Genomic DNA, 23,498 nt, shown 5'->3' with positions numbered 1-23,498 from the left:
ATGTGCCCGCAACCCAGATACATGCCCTTGACCGGAATCGAACCTGGGACCCTTCAGTCCGCAGGCCGATGCTCTATCTGCTGAGCCAAACCAGCTAGGACTCAATACGTATTTTTTCATTGGATGAATTGGAGCATAACTCAATCATCACAATTTATATGGTAATTAATTCAGACCAGAGCAGAGGATTATGAAACCAAATAATTTAGAAGAATCTTCTTAGAGATTAACTTTTATTCCAATGGCTTGTTTAAATTCACAATTTTGTGGTTCCAAGATATCATAGAAAACTTGTTTTTTGTCAAAATAGTCTCTAATACAAAGTAAATCTTCAATGGAATAGTTATCATTTTTTCCAGTCCATATAGTCAAGCTGTACCTGCATTAAAATAAAACAGAATTCTATAGTTAAAAGTGGAAGATAAGAAACAGTGATGAGGAATTCCAATAAGCCTAAAAATAGTTTGTCTCCAACCAAAATGCACACCGATAAAAAAAATTAATTAGCAATGGTGAAATTATCCCTTCATTCCTTCATCAACATTAAATGGACTAAAGAGGAAAAAAAATTACAGTGCTGGTGCTAAATTAGCTAACTGCTGTATCTGAATTACAGGAATGTTAAATGGCTTTGGAAACTCAGACTAGTAGCACTGAAAATAGGCCAAATTTTGGACAAAAGAACTGAGGAGATTGCACTGCTGATCAAGGAATCTGTTCTCGACACAAATGCTATAGCTCTAACCTGGGTTTCGTCAGTAGCCTGACCAGAGTCAGCGCACAACTGGAAGAGACTGTGAACAGACACAAGTGCCACTGACACCCCCAACACTCATTCACTTTGTAAGTGGCTTCACTATTCCTTCTGGGGATTTCTGTCTGAGATATGCTACAAGATGTCACTGAAAATACCAAATGGAATAAATTTAGATCTACTTCTAGAGTTAAAAAACATTAATACTATATGTAGATTTGTTATGGATATAAGAATATGCTCAGCCCTAGCCGGTTTGGCTCAGTGGATAGAGCGTCGACCTGCAGACTGAAGGGTCCCAGATTCGATTCTGGTCAAGGGCACATGCCCAGGTTACATGCTCAATCCCCAGTGGGAGTGTGCGGGAAGCAGCCAATCAATTATTCTCTCTCATCATTTATGTTTCTATATCTCTCCCCTCTTCCTTCCTCTCTGAAATTAATAAAAATATATTTTAAAAAAAGAATATGCTCAGAATTTTAATGCTATATAAATTGTATATTTTCATTTCAGTGACATTTTCCTGTTGCACTGGAGTCTAGAGAAATGCAAAGCTGTTAGTTTCGTATTTATTTTCCCCATAAACATGTCAAATCCAGGGGAAAATCTCCAAAGCATTTTTTCTACCAATGACCAAAAAGTAGTCTAACGAAGGCACATATTCTTGTTATACTGACACATTCCTGTCCTTAAGGATGGTGACACCATTCTGGAAATGTAATAGAGGGAAGTACTTTTGGATTTTCTTCCATAGCAATATTATGTGACAAATCAAAATGGACTTTTAAATTCTGAGAACGGGGGGGAAAAAAGAAAATGAGAACTACTTTATAAATCTATTATTTTTGCTAATATGGCATCTACTGATTTTGAGCACTATGGTGACAAAATGTATAAAAAGACATGATGTGAACTGAGGTTAAAAGAAGAGCTTTCCAGCCCTAGCCGGTTTGGCTCAGTGGATAGAGTGCCCACCTGTGGACTGAAGAGTTCCAGGTTCGATTCTGGTCAAGGGAACATGCCTGGGTTGTGGGCTCAATCCCCAGTAGGGGGCATACAGGAGGCAGCCAACCAATGATTCTCTCTCATCACTGATGTTTCAATCTCTCTCTCCTCCTTCCTCTCTGAAATCAATAAAAAATAATTTTTTTTTTAAAAAAAGAGCTTTCCAGAGCTTTCTAGAGTTCTCTCTTTTAATCTTCCCCCTGTTTACTTAAACTAAAATAGGAAAAATAAAATCGCCTAAGGATATCTTGAATTGTATTCCTTCAAATCAATTCTCAGGTCTTATATTTAAAGCCCTTTTTATAGTGAAATACCATATGTAGGAAAAATGTGTAAGTGTACATTTTAACAAATTATTAGAAAATTAACTCCAGTGTAACTAAAACAAGTCAAGAAATAGAACATTACCAGCACCTCGAGAGGCACCTTTGTCACTGCCCCACCACAACCTTGCCTCTCCCCAGGAGTCCTCACAACCTTGACTTTCGTGGTAGCCATCTTCTTGCTTTTCTTTATTTACCAACTATGTATTCATCCCTAAATAAAACAGTTTAATTTTTTCTTTTAATGAATTTTATATAAATGGAATAATATGGTATAGAATATAATTTTTGGTCTTGATTCTTTTGCTGAACATTGTGAAATTTATCCAAGTTGAATCATGTAGCTACTACAGTTTATTCATTTTCTTTGGAAAATAGTTTAGCATTATCTACTAAAGTTGAAAATATGAATACCCTAAGACCTAAAAATTCTATTCCTAGAATTCTCTCCTGATATAACTGTTCTAAATGCAGGCACATGTCACCATGAGGGGTGTGTGTGTGTGTGTGTGTGTGTGTATAAATGTTCTCAGCAGCAATCTTTTGTAACAGTCAAAACCATGAAACGGCTCTGGCCAGTATGGCTCAGCAGGTTGAGCATCGTCCCATGCACCAAGAGGTTGCCTGTTCTATTCCTGGTCAGAGCACGTGCCCAAGTTGTGGGCTCACTCCCTAATAGGGGGTGTGCGAAGGCAGTCATTTGATATTTCTCTCTCACACAGCTGTTTCTCTCTCCCTCCTTCTCTAAAATCAATAAAACCATGAAACAATCTAAATGTCATTCAATAATAGAATAGATAAATAAATTGTGATATATAAGTAATAGAATGATAGTTCTTTATGAATCTAACTAGAGGCCTGGTGCATGAAATTCGTGCACGGGGAAGTGGGGGGGGGGTGTCCCTCAGCCCGACCTGCACCCTCTCCAATCCAGGAGTTCTCAGGGGATGTCCTACTGACAGCTTAGGCCTGCTCTCCGTGGTTCTCTGCTCTCTGCGGGGCCTGCTTACCTGTCTGCCAGTCGCTATGGCGACGGGCAAGCAAGCAGGCCGTGCTGTCTGCTCACTCTCTGTGGGGCCTGCTTGCCTGCCCGCCAGTTGCCGCAGCAATGGGCAAGCAGGACCTGCTGTCCGCTCGCTCTCTGCAAGGCCTGCTTGCCTGCTTGCTGCCAGTGGCGGGGCTGAAATGACTGGGGGACTCCATCTTTGTGAGGGTGTGATGGTCAATTTGCATATTCCCTCATTAGATTAGATAAAAATCTTCCCTAATTCTGTCTATCCTGTTCATGCTCTTCATGGTATCATTTGATAGAAAGAATTTCTGAATTTTCATGTATTCAAATTACTCAAACATATCCCTTTATGGCTAGTGATTTTTGTATCTTGTTTAAGAATTCTTCCCCTTGCCCAATGTAGTGAAGATAGTTTCTAGTGCTATATTCCATTAAAGCTTTATTATTTCACCTTTCATATTTAAAACAAGAAAACTCTGAAAGAGATGGAGTCAAGAGAAATGAAACACTAAGGATGGAGAAAAAGAAATCATCAACAACAAAGAAGAACTAGACAGACACAGAAGAACCCACTTAGTGCAATGCCATGAGGTGAAAGACAAGGAAGTTTCAGACCGAAGGGGGTGACCAGCAGTACTTAATTAAGTGTTGCAGAGGTAAAGAATTTGGCTTGAACAAAGTGTGATCTTCAAATGAGAAATTTCAGGGGAGTGATTGGCTACACAAGAAGTGGAAGATGAGAAAATTGAGGCAAGAGATAATGAAAGAAATGGGATGGTAGGAACATCCTATTTGAACATGGCAGCCTAAAGTCAGCCCTGCTTCCCTTTTCTCCTAAGAATCACCCAAAAGCAGCAAAAAGAACAGAAGAATGAAAACAGAAACTTGATATTCAATGAAATTAAGAACGAGCTGAAACTGAAAATTACAAAACAGGTAAAAAAGGTTTCCAGTGGCAATACATTAAGGCCAGACAGGTACATAAGGAGATGGAGTTCGCCCATGTAGCAGTTTACAGAGGAAGCCTACAAACGCCACTTACAGATGAGGAGCAATTTCTACCTAAACACTTTACAGAGTTTCCTGGATCAGCTTTGGTCCCGAGAAGCAGTGGAGACAAGGAAAGACTTTACACAGAAATGCCATAGGGAACAAGGCCACTGCTATGGAAACCCAACATTTTAAATTTAAGAAATAGATGGAAGATTTTACTTAAACTACAACCACCTATTAGCACTGACTGGGGAGAAGTTAAAGGTTAAACAAACTCACACGTAAGACTCTCTGGGTCATAAGAACCATAGCCCTAGTTCCTCTCAAATATGAACATTGGACAAGTAGCTGATCTAAAAGACCTCACTTTCGTTAAAGTAGAATAATCAAAATAATTTGGCAGAGGTTTTATACAAGACAGTACAATAAAATATAAGAAAAAACAAATGGCAGATGGAATAATAAATACCTCATCTTTAAATAACTATCAGATAGCTGAAAAAGATAAAACAAATGAACAAAAAGAATGCCACAAAACAGATGAAAACCACAACCAAACATTTTTTAATTGATGCAATTGCCTCTGAAGAAAGAGCACAAAGTAGAGATATGAACTCAAATGCAAGACAACAGAAAGGAGGTGGTAAAACATTAACTGGCAGATCTTAGGAAAGAAGTGGAAAATTAATACTATTACAAAAACAATATTAAATCTAAAGGTATACAAGGAAGAAAAGACATTATTGAAAATACAGTAAGGGACAGAAAAGACAAATTATAAAATCAAATCAAATAAAATGCAAATAAAAGGAGAGACTAGAGAGAAAATAATAGATAACAAAGATAAGCAAAGGAGATTTACATATTCATAATAGGAGTCCCTAAAAGAGAAATCATAGTGTTACAAATGCAAAAGAACAAATATATAAAAATATAATTCACAGAAATATTTCAGAAAATAACATTTGAATCTACATAGTGAAAAGAAGTCCACATCCCTGTGTCTCCATAAGGTACAGAATGGTCCTTATGGAGACACAGTCTAGTAAAATTACTAAGCCTCAAAGACAAAGAACCCAGCCGGGTGGCCCAGTTGGCTGGAGTGTCCTTCCGTAAGCCAAAAGGGTTGTGGGTTCGATTCCTGGTCAGGGTTCGTAGAGGCGGCCAATTGTTCTCTTTTACATCAATGTTTCTCATTTTCTCTTTCTCTCTCTCTCTCTGTCTCCCTCTCTCTCAAAAAATCAATTAAAAATAGCCTTGGGTGAGGATGAAAAAAAAGTTTTCATGGAATAGACTTCTGAAATTATTATAGAATTCAGAGGGTAACTATTTTATCTGCTTAAAAATTTGTCAATGTATAGCAATGAAAAAAGTGACATTTACTGGGCACCTATTATGTGCAAAAACTGAGGAAGAGACAATGTTAAGGTTCATTAAGAAGCTTCACTCTAGCCGAAACCGGTTTGGCTCAGTGGATAGAGCATCGGCCTGCGGACTGAGAGGTCCCAGGTTCAATTCCGGTCAAGGGCATGTACCTGGGTTGCGGGCATATCCTCAGTGGGAGATGTGCAGGAGGCAGCTGATCGATGATTCTCTCTCATCGATGTTTCTAACTCTCTGTCTCTCTCCCTTCCTCTCTGTAAAAAATCAATAAAATATATATATATATAAAAAAAAAGAAGCTTCACTCTAGTGAGGGAGTCTATATGCTTACAGAATCAGTGTTCATATCCTCTCCTACACACACCGTCTTGACATAATTAGTTTCCATCCTTTGTCTCTGTCTTTCACACACACTCACATGCACACTCTATGCTGTTAAACTTATACATACCTGTTTGATTTCTTTAACAGCCAAAGAAACTGAGAACAAGACTGCCTGACTAATGCTGCTCTGACAGGAAAAGTTACAGGCTGACTTAGTTCATTGCATATGCATTCCATCTCTTTCACCATTGTCCAACTATAACCTGAAATCAAAAGAAAGAAATTTTTTTAAAAATATATTTTATTGATTTTTTTACAGAAAGGAAGGGAGAGGGATAAAGAGTTAGAAACATCAATGAGAGAGAAGCATAGATCAGCTGCCTCCTGCACACCCCTTACTGGGGATGTGCCTGCAACCAAGGTACATGCCCTTGACTGGAATCGAACCTGGGACTCTTCAGTCCCCAGGCCGACGCTCTATCCCGTGAGCCAAACTGGCTAGGGCAAAAGAAAGAAATTTAACTTCTCTACTAGAATACTAAAGTCAATTAAATAAAAACTAAATTACATATGTAAATTCATAGGTAATTCATGCAAACTTTCATTTGAATACATATAGAATTAAAATATCACTTAGTGCAAGAAAATATGTTGGGTGGAAAATGTAGATGAAAGTTAAATCTAAAATCATGCCACAAGTTCCATCCATGCTGTTGCAAAAGGCAAGAGTTCCTTTTTTTTACCGCAGCATAGTATTCCATTGTGTATATGTACCACAGTTTTCTAATCCACTCATCTGCTGATGGGCACTTAGGCTGTTTCCAAATCTTAGCTATGGTGAATTGTGCTGCTATGAACATAGGGGTGCATATATCCTTTCTGATTGGCGTTTCTGGTTTCTTGGGATATATTCCTAGTAGTGGGATCACTGGGTCAAATGGGAGTTCCATTTTTAGGTTTTTGAGGTAGCTCCATATTGTTCTCCACAGTGGCTGCACCAGTCTGCATTCCCACCAGCAGTGCATAAAGGTTCCTTTTTCTCCACATCCTCTCCAACACTTGTTGTTTGTTGATTTGTTGATGATAGCCATTCTGACAGGTGTGAGATGATAACGCATTGTCATTTTGATTTGCATCTCTCGTATAATTAGTGACTTTGAGCATGTTTTCATATGTCTTTCGGCCTTCTGTATGTCCTCTTTTGAAAAGTGTCTATCTAGGTCCGTTGCCCATTTTTTTATTGGATTGTTTATCTTCCTTTTGTTAAGTTTCATGAGATCCCTGTAAATGTTGGAAATTAAACCCTTATCGGTGGTATCATTGGCTCATTATGCTAAGTGAAATAAGCCAGTCAGAGAAAGATAAATACCACATGATCTCACTCATTTGTGGATTATAGAGAACAACACAGACTGATGAAAAGGGACAGATCCAAAGACTGAGAAACAGCGATCAGGCTATCAATCCCCAGAAGGAAAGTAGGGGAGGGTGGGGGTAAGGGGAAGAGATCAACTGAAGGACTTGTATACATGTATATAAGCCAAACCAATGGACATGGACAACAGGGGGATGGGAGCATGAGTGTGTGTGTGTGTGTGGGGGGGGAGGTTGGGGGTTAATGGGGGGGATGAGGACACATTTCTAATATCTTAACTAATAATAAAAAAAAAAATGAAAAAAAATAATAAAAAAAATAATAAAATCATGCCACAAGTAATCCACAGCGAATCTGAGAAAAAAAAATGCCTTGGCTGGGTAGCTCAATTGGTTACATACCATTCTGGTTGCAGGTTTGATCCCCAGTTAGGGACATACAAGAATCGATCAATGAATAAGTGGAACAATAAAAATATTCTCCCTTCTCTCCCCCTTCTTCTTTCTCTAAAATCAATAAATGAAAAAAAAAGAATTTACTAATATTTCAAGTGCAAAAAAAGCAAATTTTGACACAGTAGTTACTTTAAAGATTCTAAGACTTTTAGGCACTTCCTCATCATTAATATTCCCTATAAACTAAGATCTTCCATTTATGTTAATTACGTTTTCTTTTCTAAGAGAAAGATGGCTAGTAGGTGTTGGTTAGCTGATCTACACTAATAAAAGAGAAACATGGTAATTGGCGTACGACCGCTACCCTTTTCATTGGCTAATCAGCGAGATATGCAAATTAACTGTCAGCCAAGATGGCGGCCGGCAGCCAGGCAGCTTGAAACTAACATGAGGCTTGGTTGCCTCAGTGACGGAGGAAACCAACGTTCCCCGCCTGCGGCTGCAGGCCTCTGAGCGGGCAGTTTAAGAAACATTGTAACAAATACCGCTGGACTTCAGCCAGCAGATTCGAAACATTGTAAGCAAAGGCCAGAAACCTACTTTCAGCCGCGGAGGCCTATGAGCTGGAGCCAAGCCTCAAGGTAAAGCTGGCCCAGAATAAAAAAAAAAAAAAAAAAAAAAAAGAAAAAAAGGAGCGGTTGGGAGCTTCAGTCACCCCCAGCCTGAAAACAGCCCTCAGCCCCTCACCCAGGCTGGCCAGGCACCCCAGTGGGGACCCCCACCCTGATCCAGGACACCCTTCAGGGCAAACCAGCCGGCCCCACCCATGCACCAGGCCTCTACCCTATATAGTAAAAGGGTAATATGCCTCCCGGCACTGGGATCAGCGTGACAGGGGGCAGCGCCCAAACCCCCTGATCGCCCTGCGGCTCTGTGTGTGACAGGGGGCGGGGCTCCAACCCCCTGAGCAGCCCTGCTCTGTGCCTGATAGGGGGGAGCTCCCCCCCCCCCCACGGGCCCTGCTCTGTGTGTGACGAGGTAGAGCCATAACCTCCCCATCGGCCCTGCCCTGAATGTGAGAGTGGCAGCGCCCCAACCCCCTGATCGGCCCTGCTCTGTGGGTGATAGAGGGCGGTGCCCCAACCCCCTGATGGGCCCTGCTCTGTGTGTGATGGGGGCAGCACCCCAACCCCCTGATTGGCCCTGCTCTGTGCATGACAGGGGGTGGCGCCACAACCTCCCCATCGACCCTGCCTTGAGTGTGACAGGGGATGGTGCCCCAACCCCCCAATCGGCCCTACCCTGAGCGTGACTGAGGGTGGCATCACAACCTCCCAATCTGCCCTGCTCTGTGCATGACGGGGCGGCACCCCAACTCCCCAATCGGCCCTGCTCTGAGCCCAACCAGGGGCTGCACCTAGGGATTGGGCCTGCCCTCTGCCACCTGGGAGCAGGCCTAAGCCAGCAGGTCGTTATCTCCCGAGGGGCCCAGACTGCGAGAGGGCACAGGCCAGGCTGAGGAACCCCCCCTCCCCCCCAAGTGCACAAATTTTTGTGCACCGGGCCTCTAGTTAAGTAATAATTAACTTGAAATTTTTAAATTTTATTTATTTATTTACGTATTCCTCTTTAATTTATCAGGGTGACATTTAACTTCAATTTTTAAGCTTTTGGCTAGTCCAGATTTCTAATACATTTTACCTAAAATAGACATAGTGGTAGACTTTTATATATGTGCTCTCAATCATGCTAGGACATTGTAAAAATCACACCTAACTGTTTATAAAACTTTAGAAAAAAAAATTGTATTTCTAAAATAACCCAGAATCTATCAAAAGCAGGTTGTAAAAAAGCATTGGTCAGTAAAAGAGCATTTTACAGAAAGCCTATGTGAATATGTTAGGTTAGCAGTTAAATTTCTCATGAAAGAAGGGAAATGTCTGCTTTCCTTTTGAATCTGAAAAAAATTATACATCTTTAATTAGAAAATTTGCTAATAGAAGCTACACTTAACATTATTGCTAACAGAAGCTATACTTCCATTAACAAAAACATAAAATCTCTTTATAAAATTTGTGGCATAAGAAGCAAGGGAGGATAAAACACACGTTGGTAATGACAAGAGGCCAGTGTGGGAAAGCAGCCTTAAATAATTCAACACCAACATGACTTAAAGACCCAGATATGGTTTAACTCAATTCAAGGCTGAGGTTAAAGTCTGAGTTAAACAGTGACTAAAAGAAGTTCAGAATTAGTAAGCAAGGTACTAAATCATTTCTGGTTTACCTTCTTTAAACACTTTAAATTATATGTTACAATTTTTAATGAAATTAATAAAAATTTGAATGATTAGAAAGTTGAAGTAGAATTAAGTTAAAACATATTATACATATTATTTTTTCTCTCAATCATAACAATTATTGGTCCAAGAGATTATAACCTAAATGTCACTAGATAGTAGTTATTCAAATCTCATGTTAGACTAAAAAACTTCCTATCTAAAACAATAATACTTTGGGTGGTGGGCATACAGTGAAATATACAGATCTTGTATCACAGAAATGTACACTTGAAACCTCTATGTTCCTATTAACCAATGTCACCCTGATACATTTAATAAAAATAAATAAAAACAGTAATAGTAAAAAAGTAAAAAATGAATGCCCTAAACACAGGATAAAAGCTCACATCTCCATAGGTTCTAAATACCTTCTTAGTTCATCATTTTAACCGCATGGACAGGTGTCCATAGCATCTGATGGCTTACTGGCTGTTTACCTGGAAATTACTACCTAGGGATGTATGAAGAAATAGAAAGATGAATTCAAATAGTGTAGTAAGTTTCAGCCAGAAAAGAGAAGCTGAAAATATCAGGTCCTTCTGTAGAAACATGTGAAGGAAAGAAGGGATCGAGCCTAGAGGAGAAAGAAGTGCATGGCCTCCCACACTCTTATCCAGCCAAAGAGAACAGGAGGGCACCAAGGCCCCGGCACCCTACATGGGAGCCCCTTCCAATGTCCAGGGAGCAGCACTCACACTCGCCCTACTTCTGGCCTCAAATCACATGGAAAGCTCTTAAAACCATTTTTTTTTTTTATCTTTCATCTAACAATGGGAGCTTGCTCCACAGTAAAAAGAAAAAAAAAAAGACTATAGAATGTTTTACAAGTTCAAAGAGACCAACTTAGGATTTGTTTAAAGTATGTACAGAGGCAGCTTTCATCTAGACCTTGCCAATAAATATTTCCCATGGAAGCTGGTGACAGAATGTCACCAGTGAGTGAAGTGTCTACTGAAATAATAGAAAGAAGAATCATACACGTATCTTTAGCGCTAGACCTTTCTCTCCATTAGGTTCTTAGATTTTGTGGAATGTGCTTTTGGTTTTGTATTAAAGGTATTTTTATATTTTCAGTATTTATATATTTTTTAAATATTTTTTTATTGATTTCATAGATGAAGGGAGAAGGAGAGAGAAATAGTAATATCAATGATGAGAGAGAACCATTAATCAGCTCCCTCCTGCACACCCCCCCACTGGGGATCGAGCCCGCGACCAGGGCATGTGCCCTGACGGGGAATCAAACCGTGACCTCCTGGATCATAGGTCAACGCTCAACCACGGATCCATGCCGGTTGGGCTAGAGTATATTTTAATTTGACCACCAAGAAATACATTTTTAAAAATTATTACCTTCATTAACTTTCTCAGGATGCCATCCTGTTGTCCAACCCAAGGAAAAGGTCACATCTGGAAAGAAGGAAGTCACAGTGTCTATAAAAGGTTTTGCATCCACTACTCTGCTGCTTCCATTTGGACCGGGAAGAATATCAGCGTTAATCCACACAGGACGCTTCAGACGCTTCTTCACATTTTCCAAGAGCATCATGGCTGGCTCTACAGCTGCCAGACTGAAAACACAGTTTGTTGTCAATGACCGATAGACCTAGAGATTTTGAAACAATAAGGTTTTACTCAGACTATCTAATTTTTCCTCTTAAAAAATGTATACATACACTTTTCTGGAAACTATACTACTTATAATGCTGAACCATTTCAGACCCTTTAAGGCCTATTTTGATTTCTAAGAAAATTAGCTTTTAGTGACTACTGTGATGGGAGGCTAAGAACTTGAAAGATGGATGTTGGGGGGGAAAACATTCAGCATCCCCTCTCCACATTTCCATCTTTCTTACTAAGGGACTGGCATCCTTCTGCTTATGCTTCTACCGCTTTTCACTCCACTCCTTTTGGGCCCTCTATTTTACGAAGAAAAACTGATAATCCCGTTATTTCTGGGGTCACGTTTATTAGTGAGCAAGGATACTGTGCATTAAAAGCAGAGGAGACCAGCCGCTAGCCTTTCACTCTGCTCCCATGTGGTAAGCTCTTTTCCCCCACTCTTCTGCCCCTGGAATGGAGGGCCTAGATTTTATATATATATTGTTTTAATTTAAAAAATATTTTTCAATTACAATTAACATTCAGGATTATTTTGTATTCGTTTCTAGGTGTACAGCATAGTAGCTATATAATCATATACTTTACAGTGTTCCCTCTGATATTTTCAGTACCCACCTGGCATATACATAGTTATTACAATATTATTGACCATATTTCCTATGCTGTACTTTACATCTCCATGACTATTCTGTAACTACTAATATGCACTTCTCAATCCCTTCACCTTTTTCACCAGTTCCCCAATGCCCTTCCCCTCTGGCAACCATGAGTCTATTCTCTATACCTAGGAGTCTGTTTCTGTTTTGTTGTTCATTTATATTGTTCTTTAGACTACACATGCAAGTGAAATCACATGGCATTTGTATTTCTCTGTCTGACTTATTTCACTTAGCATAATACCCTCTAGGTCCATCCATGCTGTCTCAAATGGTAAGATTTCATTCTTTTTTTTATTGGAGGCCCTAGATCTTAGTGGACTAATAAACTCTAACACTGCAAATTCTAATGCAGATTCTGTATTTCTCTGTCTCAAATGCATTCTGCCTTGAAGGGTATCAATACCATGTTAAAACGACAATACTGGTCATCTGACACTGTACTTCCTACAAATTCCCCCATTTTTGGTAGCAAGCACCTTATACCTGTGATTCCAAAGCTTGCATGTCTGCAAGTCCTATGGGGTTCTGCTCCTCCTGGGTGCAGCAGAGGGGGAAACCCTGAAACTCTTTTCTGGAAAGGACTCTGATTTCTTAAGAAATCTGGTGTTTGCAGAGGTTGGGGGAACTTTTTAGGCTTCCTCAATTTAGAAAGCTGACATAGGGCTGTTTAACATTGGTTTTCCATCTGACAATATCTAGTGTCAAACAGAATTTTCTCCCCAAAATTGAAATTCCTCCAGCATATATAAGTGAAATTCCATCAGCATATACTACATGTAAAGCACTGTGGCAATAAGAAACTATGACACAAGACACAATGAAGCAAGAATTTAATATACATATTCTATTTTATATGTAAATATTTTAGTTACCACTAATATAGACTACTAATACAAAAAGTAATGATACTCTCCCTTACTAAACACTTAAATATGAAAAACAAAACCTACATTAAGTAAAACATAAAACCTTACTAAAGGAAATAACACTTTCGTTATTATAGTTCTTATTTTTCTAGAACTTGACAAGATAATCCTAAAGGAGTATATGTGGAGGAAAAGCCTGGAAGACCCAATATTATAAATCCTGTATAATGACACATCCCTCTCAATCCTATATAATAAAACCCTAATATGCAAATCGACGGAACAGTGGAATGACCAGTTGCTATGATGCACACTGACCACCAGGGGATAGATGCTCAATGCACGAGCTGCCCACAGGCCCTGACCGGTAGGGGGTGGGGATAGTGAGTGGGTGGCGCCAGGCCAGACAAGGCAGGTGCCAGCGGGGGTCCCAAACGCCCTGCCAGTCACCCCACAGATTGGCCCTGATCGCTGGCCAGGCCTAGGGACCCTTCTCATGCATGAATTTCATGCACCAGGCCTCTAGTTAAACTATAAATTCCATGTAATTCTAATTACATTCTCAGTTCTTACATGTATTAGTATTAAGTTTCCCATAAAGGACTGTTTAAAGGTTTGCCACACTGATAATTTGAAGAGGGAAGTCCTGATCAGAATACTATCTAAAATTTCTCTTTGCTTAGTACTTTTCTAAATCCCTAGAAAAAAATTTAAACTTTGTTTTTATAGAATAAATTCTTTTTCCTAAAAAGTTACTTGTATGTCAAACTTCTGAATATCACATCCTATTTTTCTATTAAATTCATTTAGAAATTAGGGATGACATAATTAAAATCACACTTAAAATTACAATAACTCATTTAAAATTATATTCTAAGGGGAAATAATTTTTGCTAAAACACAGGGGAGTTTGCTACTCCAAATAAAAATTTTAAATCATCATATATTACTTAGTTAATATTATTACTGAACAAGTTAACTTCAATGTACAAAACAAGAGCTAGTAAATTTTTTTTTTTAAATATATTTTATTGATTTTTTACAGAGAGGAAGGGAGAGAGATAGAGAGTTAGAAACATCAATGAGAGAGGAACACCGATCAGCTGCCTCCTGCACATCTCCTACTGGGGATGTGCCCGCAACCCAGGTACATGCCCTTGACCGGAATCGAACCCGGGACCTTTCAGTCCGCAGGCCGACGCTCTATCCACTGAGCCAAACCGGTTTTGGCGAGTAGTAAATTTTGACTAAAAGGTCATTCAGCTTCTCTTACTGAGAAGGTGAAGAGTTTTGCTTCAGGGTGCAATTTCTAGGCAGACGGGCAACACCCTTCAAATATGTTATTACCAAAAAGTCTTTTTTTTTTTTTTACTGGCCTTTTGTAGTAGCTGTCAATGTTTAAGAATGAATGAGCTGCCCTGCTGGTGTGGCTCAGTGATTGAGCATGAACCTGTGAACTGATTCCTGGTTGGGGCACATGCCTAGGTTGTGGGCTTGATCCCCAGTAGGGGGCGTGCAGAAGGCAGGTGATCAATGATTGACAATATAGAAGTTTCTATCTCTCTCTAGCTCTCCCTTCTTCTCTGAAATCAATAAATATATAGATCTAAAAAAATAAATGAGCTAATCTGACTGGCAAGGAGCCAAAGAATACATCACAGGGAATAACTCCAGGGGCAATAATAAACATACAAAAAACTAAACACACGAAAAGGCAAGGAGCTCTAAAACTTTGAGTCACCAGGCATTAAAGATCAAGTACTGTTTCATGGCATATTGAACTAGCTCCAGGAAACCTGAAATCTGGTCCTCGCTCAGCTGCCAAGCTCAGCTGTTGTCCTTAAGTAAATCACTTAACTACTCTGGGACTAAATTTCTTGGTCAATTAAATGGAATTGGAACATTCACCATCTTAAAAGTTTTTCCATTTACTGCAAATAGCTCTGGAATTCACCAACAGTATAAGGAGGTTTATTGGTATATTTAGCCCCACAACAATGACTAGAGTCCTCTTAATAACTCTATGAATAAAGATTTCCAAATATATATTATTTTTTCTCCAGAGGGAGGAAGGGAGAGGCAGAGAGGGATAGAAACATCACTGATGAGAGAGAATCATCAATCAGCTGCCTCCTGCACACCCCTTACTGGGGATCAAACCCACAACCTGGGCATGTGCTCTGACCAGGAATCAAACTGTGACCTCCCGGTTCATGGGTTGATGCTCAACCACTGAGCAACACCAGCCAGGCAGATTTCCAAATCTTTATTAATTTCTTGAGATCATTCAATTCAAAAATATTGTTCAGAGATGAAGTAGGCTTACCACAAATCCTAGATTTTCATAGAAGTTGCTTTAGTGCTTATGGTGAGCTTCTATGGTGACCCAATATATTTCTGGCTTTACCTATAATTTTCACACTACCAAAATACCAGAAAAGTAAAACTTACTGTGAAAGCTACAGGGAAGGAAATGGCACTTAATCTTGCTCTTCATTATCAATGCCTCCAAAATACTATTTTTAAGGAATATTTCAGTTATTGAAGAAATCTAAATAATCCCCTATACACAAATATAACAACATAAATCAAGTAGAATATGCATTAACTACCTCAACAAAATTCTCTCAATTCCTTCTCTTCTGGACTACCTTTTAACAAAGGTAGCATTGTAAATTTACTGTTGTATTACCGTATGGTCACTTACAGTAAATTCCTTTATAAAAATTAACTTTAAACAGCTCAGTGGGTCTTAGATCCATTCCTAGAATGTATCAGTCTGCAATTCCATTTCAACTTAGATAAAAGTACAAAGTTAGTCAGTCAGGAACAGATATGAAAGGCTATTAACTCCCCCCCCCCAAAAAAAATTATTCTGTAACAACCAGAAGACTGAATATATTTGTATAAATACCTCTTAAAATCCAGCTTGATGCCTTTATTGCTTTTTGTAACTTCAGTCAGCCATTCCTGGAGAGTATTATCACTACTTGTTTCAGGGGGATGGGCCATGATCGGCTGGCCATGGTCAGATCCCTCACTTGGGAGGAGGACATCAGCCTCTATCATGTGGGCAGTGCCTGTCCAAATAAAAGAAGTTAATACTTACAAAATAGGGACTGCAGAAGATGCCAGACCTTTTGAGAAAAATAAAAGGTGTCTGGTACCTGCATATATGCTCAGATATTTTTTAAAGAGTTGGATTCATCTATTACCCAATGTAAATATAAATAACTGCACTGACTTACTTTTCAGTGCCTCATTCATTTGTGCCTTCTGGTTAGCAGCATGATACCAGGTGATCTGGGCACCATCTTCTGTGGTGATCTGGTTATTTCTCAGAAAATACTGCAGTATATTTTCGCTCCAAGATCCTAAAATAACAGCATTTCCATGAAAAAGAATAGATTGTTTTATATGGGGTAAATAATGTTAATAAAAAAGGGCACAGCAGAGAGAATAAAGTAATTCAACGAAGAAAAACATGAGATTTTAAAAAATGAGAACAAGTATGATATGGCAGGTATTTAATATATATAAATATATAAACATGCTACATATGATGTAAGTAATAACTAGTAAACATATAGGATAGTCTGAATTTCAGAAGCATGAAAAAGTATGTAGAAAGAAAGAAAAAAACAGGTAAGACACAGATATTTTAAAGCAGGAATTTTCACACTATGTCACATGGATTCCAGGCCCCTTAAAAACATGTTAAGCCAAAGCTGTATTAAAAGCTTCTAAATTTTGTACATTTAATTGTTTTCTCCACCTAAAGCCCCATTCCATATTTACATTAACAATTTAGAACCTTAAATTACACAGTTAAGCATATTTACCTTCAGATTATGAGTCTCAGCAACATTTATATGAATGACTAAGTAAATACCTGAGTTAATATTCACAGATTTATCTAGCATGTACAAACATATATAATTCCCCATATCTATAATTACTTTTTGGCAGACCAGAGTTTATTTTAATTAAACATTAAAATATGAGTTAACTGAGACCAAAACACTTGAATTCAGATCTATCCCAAATTATGCCATATCCTACAATAGCAATGAGAAAAAGCTGAAAAACAATGAAAACAGTTATCTATAATCTTACCTCCCTAATTCTTGTTCATTTATTTAAACATTTAAGTGCCTGCCAAATGGCTGCAAGTTCCCTATGCAGGAGATTGTATCTTCTGTTATTTATTAATTCTGCCTAACAACAGTTAAAAAACTAAAAATGGCCAGCCATCATAAACTGCTGATAACACATTAAGAAAAAGTAAAAATTGCCCGAACCGGTTTGGCTCAGTGGATAGAGCGTCAGCCTGTGGACTCAAGGGTCCCAGGTCCCATTCCGGTCAAGGGCATGTACCCTGGTTGCGGGCACATCCCCAGTGGGGAGTGTGCAGGAGGCAGCTGATTGATGTTTCTCTCTCATCGATGTTTCTAACTCTCTATCCCTCTCTCTTCCTCTCTGTAAAAAATGAATAAAATGTATTTTTTTTAAAAAAGAAAAGAAAAGAAAAAGTAAAAATTGATTACAGAAAAGAGAAGCATATAACTTCAAAATAACATACATGGGACTCAGCAACCACTCTGTATGTGGGACTATAGAATAAAGGAGAGAATTAGGCTGCAGCATCCACTATCCCCCAAGCAATTTCCTACCCAAAACACTAGGCCCTATTTTGCATATGTAATAGAATCAGAGACTTTTAGGTGAAAATACATGGCCATCGTATTTTAAATATTTAAGTTAGGCATTTTTAGAAGGCACATTAACTATTGGCTATAACAGACATGTCCAACAATGGAAAAATAATTTAATCATAGTATATTCTCAAGATAAAATATGTGACTGATGTGGATGTCAACAATGAAGTTTTAGAGATACACTAGAAGCCTTACAAAAAAGGTAATTATGCATGTTACCAGAAAAAAGTAAATGTTAGTTAATGGTATATACTGGTCCACAGTACCATTCAACTATTAAACACACTGCAGTCAAATTTTTTATAAGGATAACCTATATACTAATAATAAAATACCATGACTCCAGAAACTAAAAAAAATTTAAGTAAAAAGTTCTCCTTGCCCTGTTAATGGATGAAATTGCTACCTTGTACTTAGCCACAACTGTATATATATCTATAGACTTTAAGATGACTCAAATTATCTATGACATTAATTCTATTTTAAGTAGGCTATAACTTTGAAGATAGGGCCAAGAGAAAGGCAAAATTAGTTGCAATTTTTTGAATTAAGACTTTGGGGGGAACAGTTTTACCAGTAGCTCTACAAAAAAAAAAATTGAGTGAAAGATACAGGGAGTTCACGTATGTCCCTTCCCCTATTTTTACATCTTTCTGTGGTGATGTTTTTAAATTGATTGTGCTGATGATTATATACCAACTCTGAATATACTAGTACTAAAAAACAGATGAATGGCATGCTTTAAAAATGAATGAGCCGAAACCGGTTTGGCTCAGTGGATAGAGCGTCGGCCTGCGGACTGAAAGGTCCCAGGTTCGGTTCCGGTCAAGGGCATGTACCTGGGTTGCGGGCATATCCCCAGTAGGAGATGTGCAGGAGGCAGCTGATCGATGATTCTCTCTCATCGATGTTTCTAACTCTCTATCTCTCTCCCTTCCTCTCTGTAAAAAATCAATAAAATATATTAAAAAAAAAATGAATGAGCTGTAAGTGTGCAAATTAGCTCAATAAAAAGAAAAAAAGGAAAAAGATTTTTAAATAGAAAAATACATCTATCCTTTGACCCAGAAATTTCACTTTTATAAATTTTCATAAATTTATTCCATAACAGATGTGCTTACATGTGGGAAATGACACATTTGATATAAAGATATTTATTGCAGCACTGTTTATAAAAACAAAAGGGGAAAATAACCTAAATATCCACCAACAGTAAATACACTGAATAAATTATAGTATATCCAGGGAATGGAACATTAAGCAGCCATTAAAAAGAATGAGGCAAATCTCTATATATAGATACAGAGTCATCTCAAAGTTATGTTACACTGATTTTTCCCCCAGACCCTCTAGAGCAGTGGTTCTCAACCTTCCTAATGCCGCGACCCTTTAATACAGTTCCTCATGTTGTGGTGACCCCCAACCATAAAGTTATTTTCGTTGCTACTTCATAACTGTAATTTTGCTACTGTTATGAATCATAATGTAAATATCTGATATGCAGGATGTATTTTCATTGTTACAAATTGAACATAATTAAAGCATAGTGATAAATCACAAAAACAATATGTAATTATATATGTGTTTTCTGATGGTCTTAGGCGACCCACAGGTTGAGAACCACTGCTCTAGAGGGAATGTAGCCATGCTGACACTTTGATTTTAGTTCAGTGAGACCCACGTCAGAATTATAAAATAACAAATCTGTGTTGTTCTAAGTCACTAAAAACTAATGCTTTAAAAAACTAGTTTGTATGTTTTTTAAATAGTGAAACTTTTAAAAAGAGATATATAGTATATGATGGCAAATATGCTATGATTTTAACTATATTTTCTTAAAAGTCAGAATTGTTCAAAAATGTACCATAAAGTTACTCTGGGGGCCTCTGAGTATTATCATTAGGTGGATTCCTTTCCTACTTCAAAATAGTTTATAAATGTTCTATAATGATCATGCATTATGTTTACAGTCAGGAAAAAATTTAAACTGAAAAGGTTGAAGTATACATGGTTCATGTACAAAAGTCAACTGAATTTCTATTTATGAACAATGAACAAGTGGAATTTGAAATGGAAAATAATACCATTTACATTAGCACCTCAGAAACTGAAATACTCAGGTATAAATCTAACAAAACATGTACAAAATTTATATGAGGAAAACTGCAAAGCTCTGGTGAATGAAATTAAAGAACTAAATAGAGAGATTATCCATGTTCAAAAATAAAAAGATTATATTGTCAAGATGTCAGTTCTTCCCAACTTGACCTATAGATCCAAGCAATTCTAATCAAAATCCCACCAAGTTATTTCATGGATACTGACAAACTGATTCTAAATTTTAAAAAATAGCTTATTGATTTTCAGAGAGAAAGGAAGGGAGAAGGCAAGAGAGAAACATCAATGTGAAAGAGAAACATCGATCAGCTCCTGTGCACGCCCCCACCAGCGATTGAGTCCATAACCTGAACATGTGCCCTGAGCAGGAATTGAACAAGCAATCTCTTGATGCATGGGATGACAACTGATCAACTGAGCTACATGAGCCAGGGCAGATTCTAAACTTTATATGGAGAGCAAAAAAACCCAGAAGAACCAACAAAATATTAAAGGAGAACACAGTAATGACACTACCTAACATCAAAACTTACTATAAAGCTAAAGTAATCAAGACCGAGTGGTACTGGTGAAAGAATAAACAGATCAATGGAACAGAATGAAGAGCCCCCAAATAGATCTCCATAAATATAGTCAACTGATCTTTGACAAAGGAGCAAAGGCTATACAATGAAGCAAAGACAGTCTTTTCAACAAATGGTTCTGGGACAACTGGACATCCACAACCAAAAAAATGATATCTAGACAAAGACCTTATACCTTTCATAAAAATTAACTCAAAATGGACCATAGGCATAAATGTAAAATGTAAAACTATAAAGCTCCTAAAAGATAATATGAAGAAAACCTAGATGACCTTGAGTATGGCAATGACTTTTTATTTATGCACCAAAGGCACCATCTATGAAAGAAATAATGAATTAGGTGGACTTAATTAAATGAAAAACTTCTGTTCTGGGAAAGACAACATCAAGAGAATAAGACAAACCACAGACTGGGAGAAAATATTTGCAAAAGACACATCAGATAAAGGACTGTTATCCAAAATATACACAGAACTCTTAAAACTCAACAATAAGAAAACAACCCAATTTTAAGACCTCAACAAACAATTCACCAAAGAAGATAAACAGATGGCAAGCATATGAAAAGGTGTTCCACATCATGTGTCATAAGAGAAACACAAAACAACAAAGTACAACTGATACCATCCTATATAATAAAAGCATAGTATGCAAATTGTCCCCTCGACTGGGAGTTTGCCCAGGAGTTTGCCCAGGGGGTGGGGCCAGCCAGGGGAAGGGAGGGAGTACCGGCTGGCCAGCAGCCACCTTACCAGTGCACAAATTTCATGCACTGGGCCTCTCGTTGTAATATAACCTAGTTATAATAACTGGGAAGAAGCAAAGAGAAGGCCAAATATTATGAACGTGTCATCTGTGCAGCTTTACCAGAAAGCTGCAGTTTAGAATAAAGCCCAGTAAAGTCTGGATGAAATAGGGAAGGTACTTGCCTGTCAATCACACCTAGAAATAGGTCATTAGCTATAGTAGGTGTGGCTACTTCAAGCACCTGAAGATTTGAGATACTTAAGCTCCTAAAAGGAGTTTGCTTCTTGATCTCTTGGGACTCTTATTGCAGGGGGTGCACTCTCTTGGGTCCCCTGCATTTGCCCACATGGCCCAGAGCCATGCGTCCCCAAACAATGGACTGAATAACTGTAACTAGCCTATTACTGTACTGGACCCAATTCCATCATGGAATGGAAACTTTGGATGCTGGCATTGCTTTTAGCTCTACTGAATCCCTAGATGCACATCTTCCAGGACTGGTTTAAGGGAAATGGGACTTTACAAACCCAGAGATGTAATTCCACACAAATAAAGATCACTCATCCTTCCATGTGAGTCTCAGAAAATTCTTTTTTTTTGAGATATCCTAAGGACTCCACTCCCACTAGCAAAAAAACCCCCCAAAACACCCATGCATTTCTCCGATAACACAACTACACACCTATTAGAATGGCCAAAGTCCAGAACACTGATATAACAAATGCTGGTGAGGATGGGAAGCAACAGGAACTCTCAGTCATTGTTGGTGGGGATGAAAAATAATGCAGACACTTTGCAAGATAGTTTGGCAGTTTCTTATAAAACTAAATGTACTCTTACCATATGATCCAGTTGTACTCCCTGATATTTACACAAAGGAGCTGAAAACTATCGTCCAAAAACCTGCGCACGGACGTTTGCATCAGCTTTATTCATAATTGCCAAAACTTGGAGGCAACCAAGCTGCTCTTCAGAGGGTGAATGGGTAAACTGTGGCATACCCAAACAATGAAATACTATTTGATGCTAAAAGAGAAATGAGCTATCAAATAATAAAAAGACATGCAGGAAACTTAAAAGCATATTACTACGTGAAAGGAGCCAATCTGAAAGGTGACATAATATATGATTCCAGCTATATGACATTCTGGAAAAGACAAAACTATGGAGATAGTAAAAAGATCAGTGGTTGCCAGGGATTGGGGTGGGATAAGGGTTGGATCATAGAGTATTTGGGAGCAGAGAAACTATTTTGTATGATACCATAGGATTGGGTACATATCATTATACATTTGTCTAAACCCATAGAATGTACAGCACCAAGAGTGAACCCTGGTAAACTGGACTTTGGGTGATTATGATGTGTCAATGCAGGTTCACAACTGTACTGCTCACTGGGGAATGTTGATAATGGGGAGGCTATGCATGTATCCAGGTAGGGAATATATGGGGAATCTGTTTCTCCCATTCAATTTTCCTATGAGCCTAAAACTTCTCTTAAAAAACACGAAGTAGGGCGCAATATTCTTGCCACTCTTTGTCGTCAGAATGTCCCCCCCCCCCCCCCCCCTCTTAACACCCACGCAGAACCAAGGTTCCAGGCCAATGGATTGTGGACGCGCGCTGAGAATGCGGATTGCCAGGATCCAAAAAAGGGAGGGGCGCTGCCAGAGGTGTCTCTCAAAGTGTCCCATTCCCCCATTCTTCCCACGCACAGGGCAAGGAAGTGCAGGCAGGATGCGGAGCCCGTTCTGCGGAGCGGGGACTGGTGCTTACCAGGGCCCCCAGCGGTCGTTGCCATGGGAACAGACGCCTGCGGTCTGCAAGCGCTAAGCCGTGGGCACCGCGGCTGACCCTTCGCAGGTGGCGTGGAAACAAGACTCAGCGAACGAGGGATGAGCCGTCAGTCTCCGAGCGCGGCCTGAGAGCAGCTTGGGAAGCGGAGGTGGAAGCGGCGGGGGTGGCGAGAATGCGCAGGCGCAGAGGCTGCGGCTGGTGCGCAGGCTCCGCGGCCCTGGGCTGTTCAAGTGTCGCGCGAATTGTGTTTTTGGGAAAAATAGTCAGAAAAAAGGTAGGTAGTTTTGCAGATAGGCCAGGGTCTGGGTAGACAGAGGAAGAGGGTGAGGCCCCAAAATCTTTAGGTCTGGCCCTGCCAAGGCAACCGCAGGTGGGACTTGAAATTTAATAAATCTAGGAATTGTAAGTTATAACTTTCCTAATTTTTCTTACTCCATTTGTTCAAATCTAATAATTCATTTCATAAGAAGCACCTTAGTAG

General features: G+C 38.9%; 1 protein-coding gene across 2 annotated transcripts; it reads right to left on the bottom strand.

The window, feature by feature from the left end:
- Positions 1 to 22: 22 nt before the first annotated feature.
- On the bottom strand, positions 23 to 23,185 carry FAM151B (family with sequence similarity 151 member B). Of its 2 annotated transcripts, XM_036310695.1 has the most exons (7): positions 22,997 to 23,185; positions 16,302 to 16,427; positions 15,968 to 16,133; positions 11,259 to 11,476; positions 7,571 to 7,675; positions 5,922 to 6,057; positions 23 to 379 (listed from the first exon to the last, which is right to left on the bottom strand). In XM_036310695.1, the coding sequence occupies exons 1-7, from the start codon at positions 23,019 to 23,021 to the stop codon at positions 220 to 222; spliced, it is 936 nt and encodes a 311-aa protein (XP_036166588.1). In that variant the 5' UTR covers positions 23,022 to 23,185; the 3' UTR covers positions 23 to 219. The 2 variants fall into 2 exon arrangements, with proteins under 2 accessions (XP_036166588.1, XP_036166589.1); XM_036310696.1 differs by lacking the exon at positions 7,571 to 7,675 and having other exon boundaries at positions 28 to 379.
- Between the last annotated feature and the right edge of the window lie 313 nt (positions 23,186 to 23,498).

Source organism: Myotis myotis, unplaced genomic scaffold, assembly GCF_014108235.1.
Source record: "Myotis myotis isolate mMyoMyo1 unplaced genomic scaffold, mMyoMyo1.p scaffold_m19_p_5, whole genome shotgun sequence".
NCBI classification, from domain to species: Eukaryota; Metazoa; Chordata; class Mammalia; order Chiroptera; family Vespertilionidae; genus Myotis; species Myotis myotis.
Note: the sequence above shows the minus strand (reverse complement) of the source record. Positions and strands in the feature narration are given on the sequence as shown.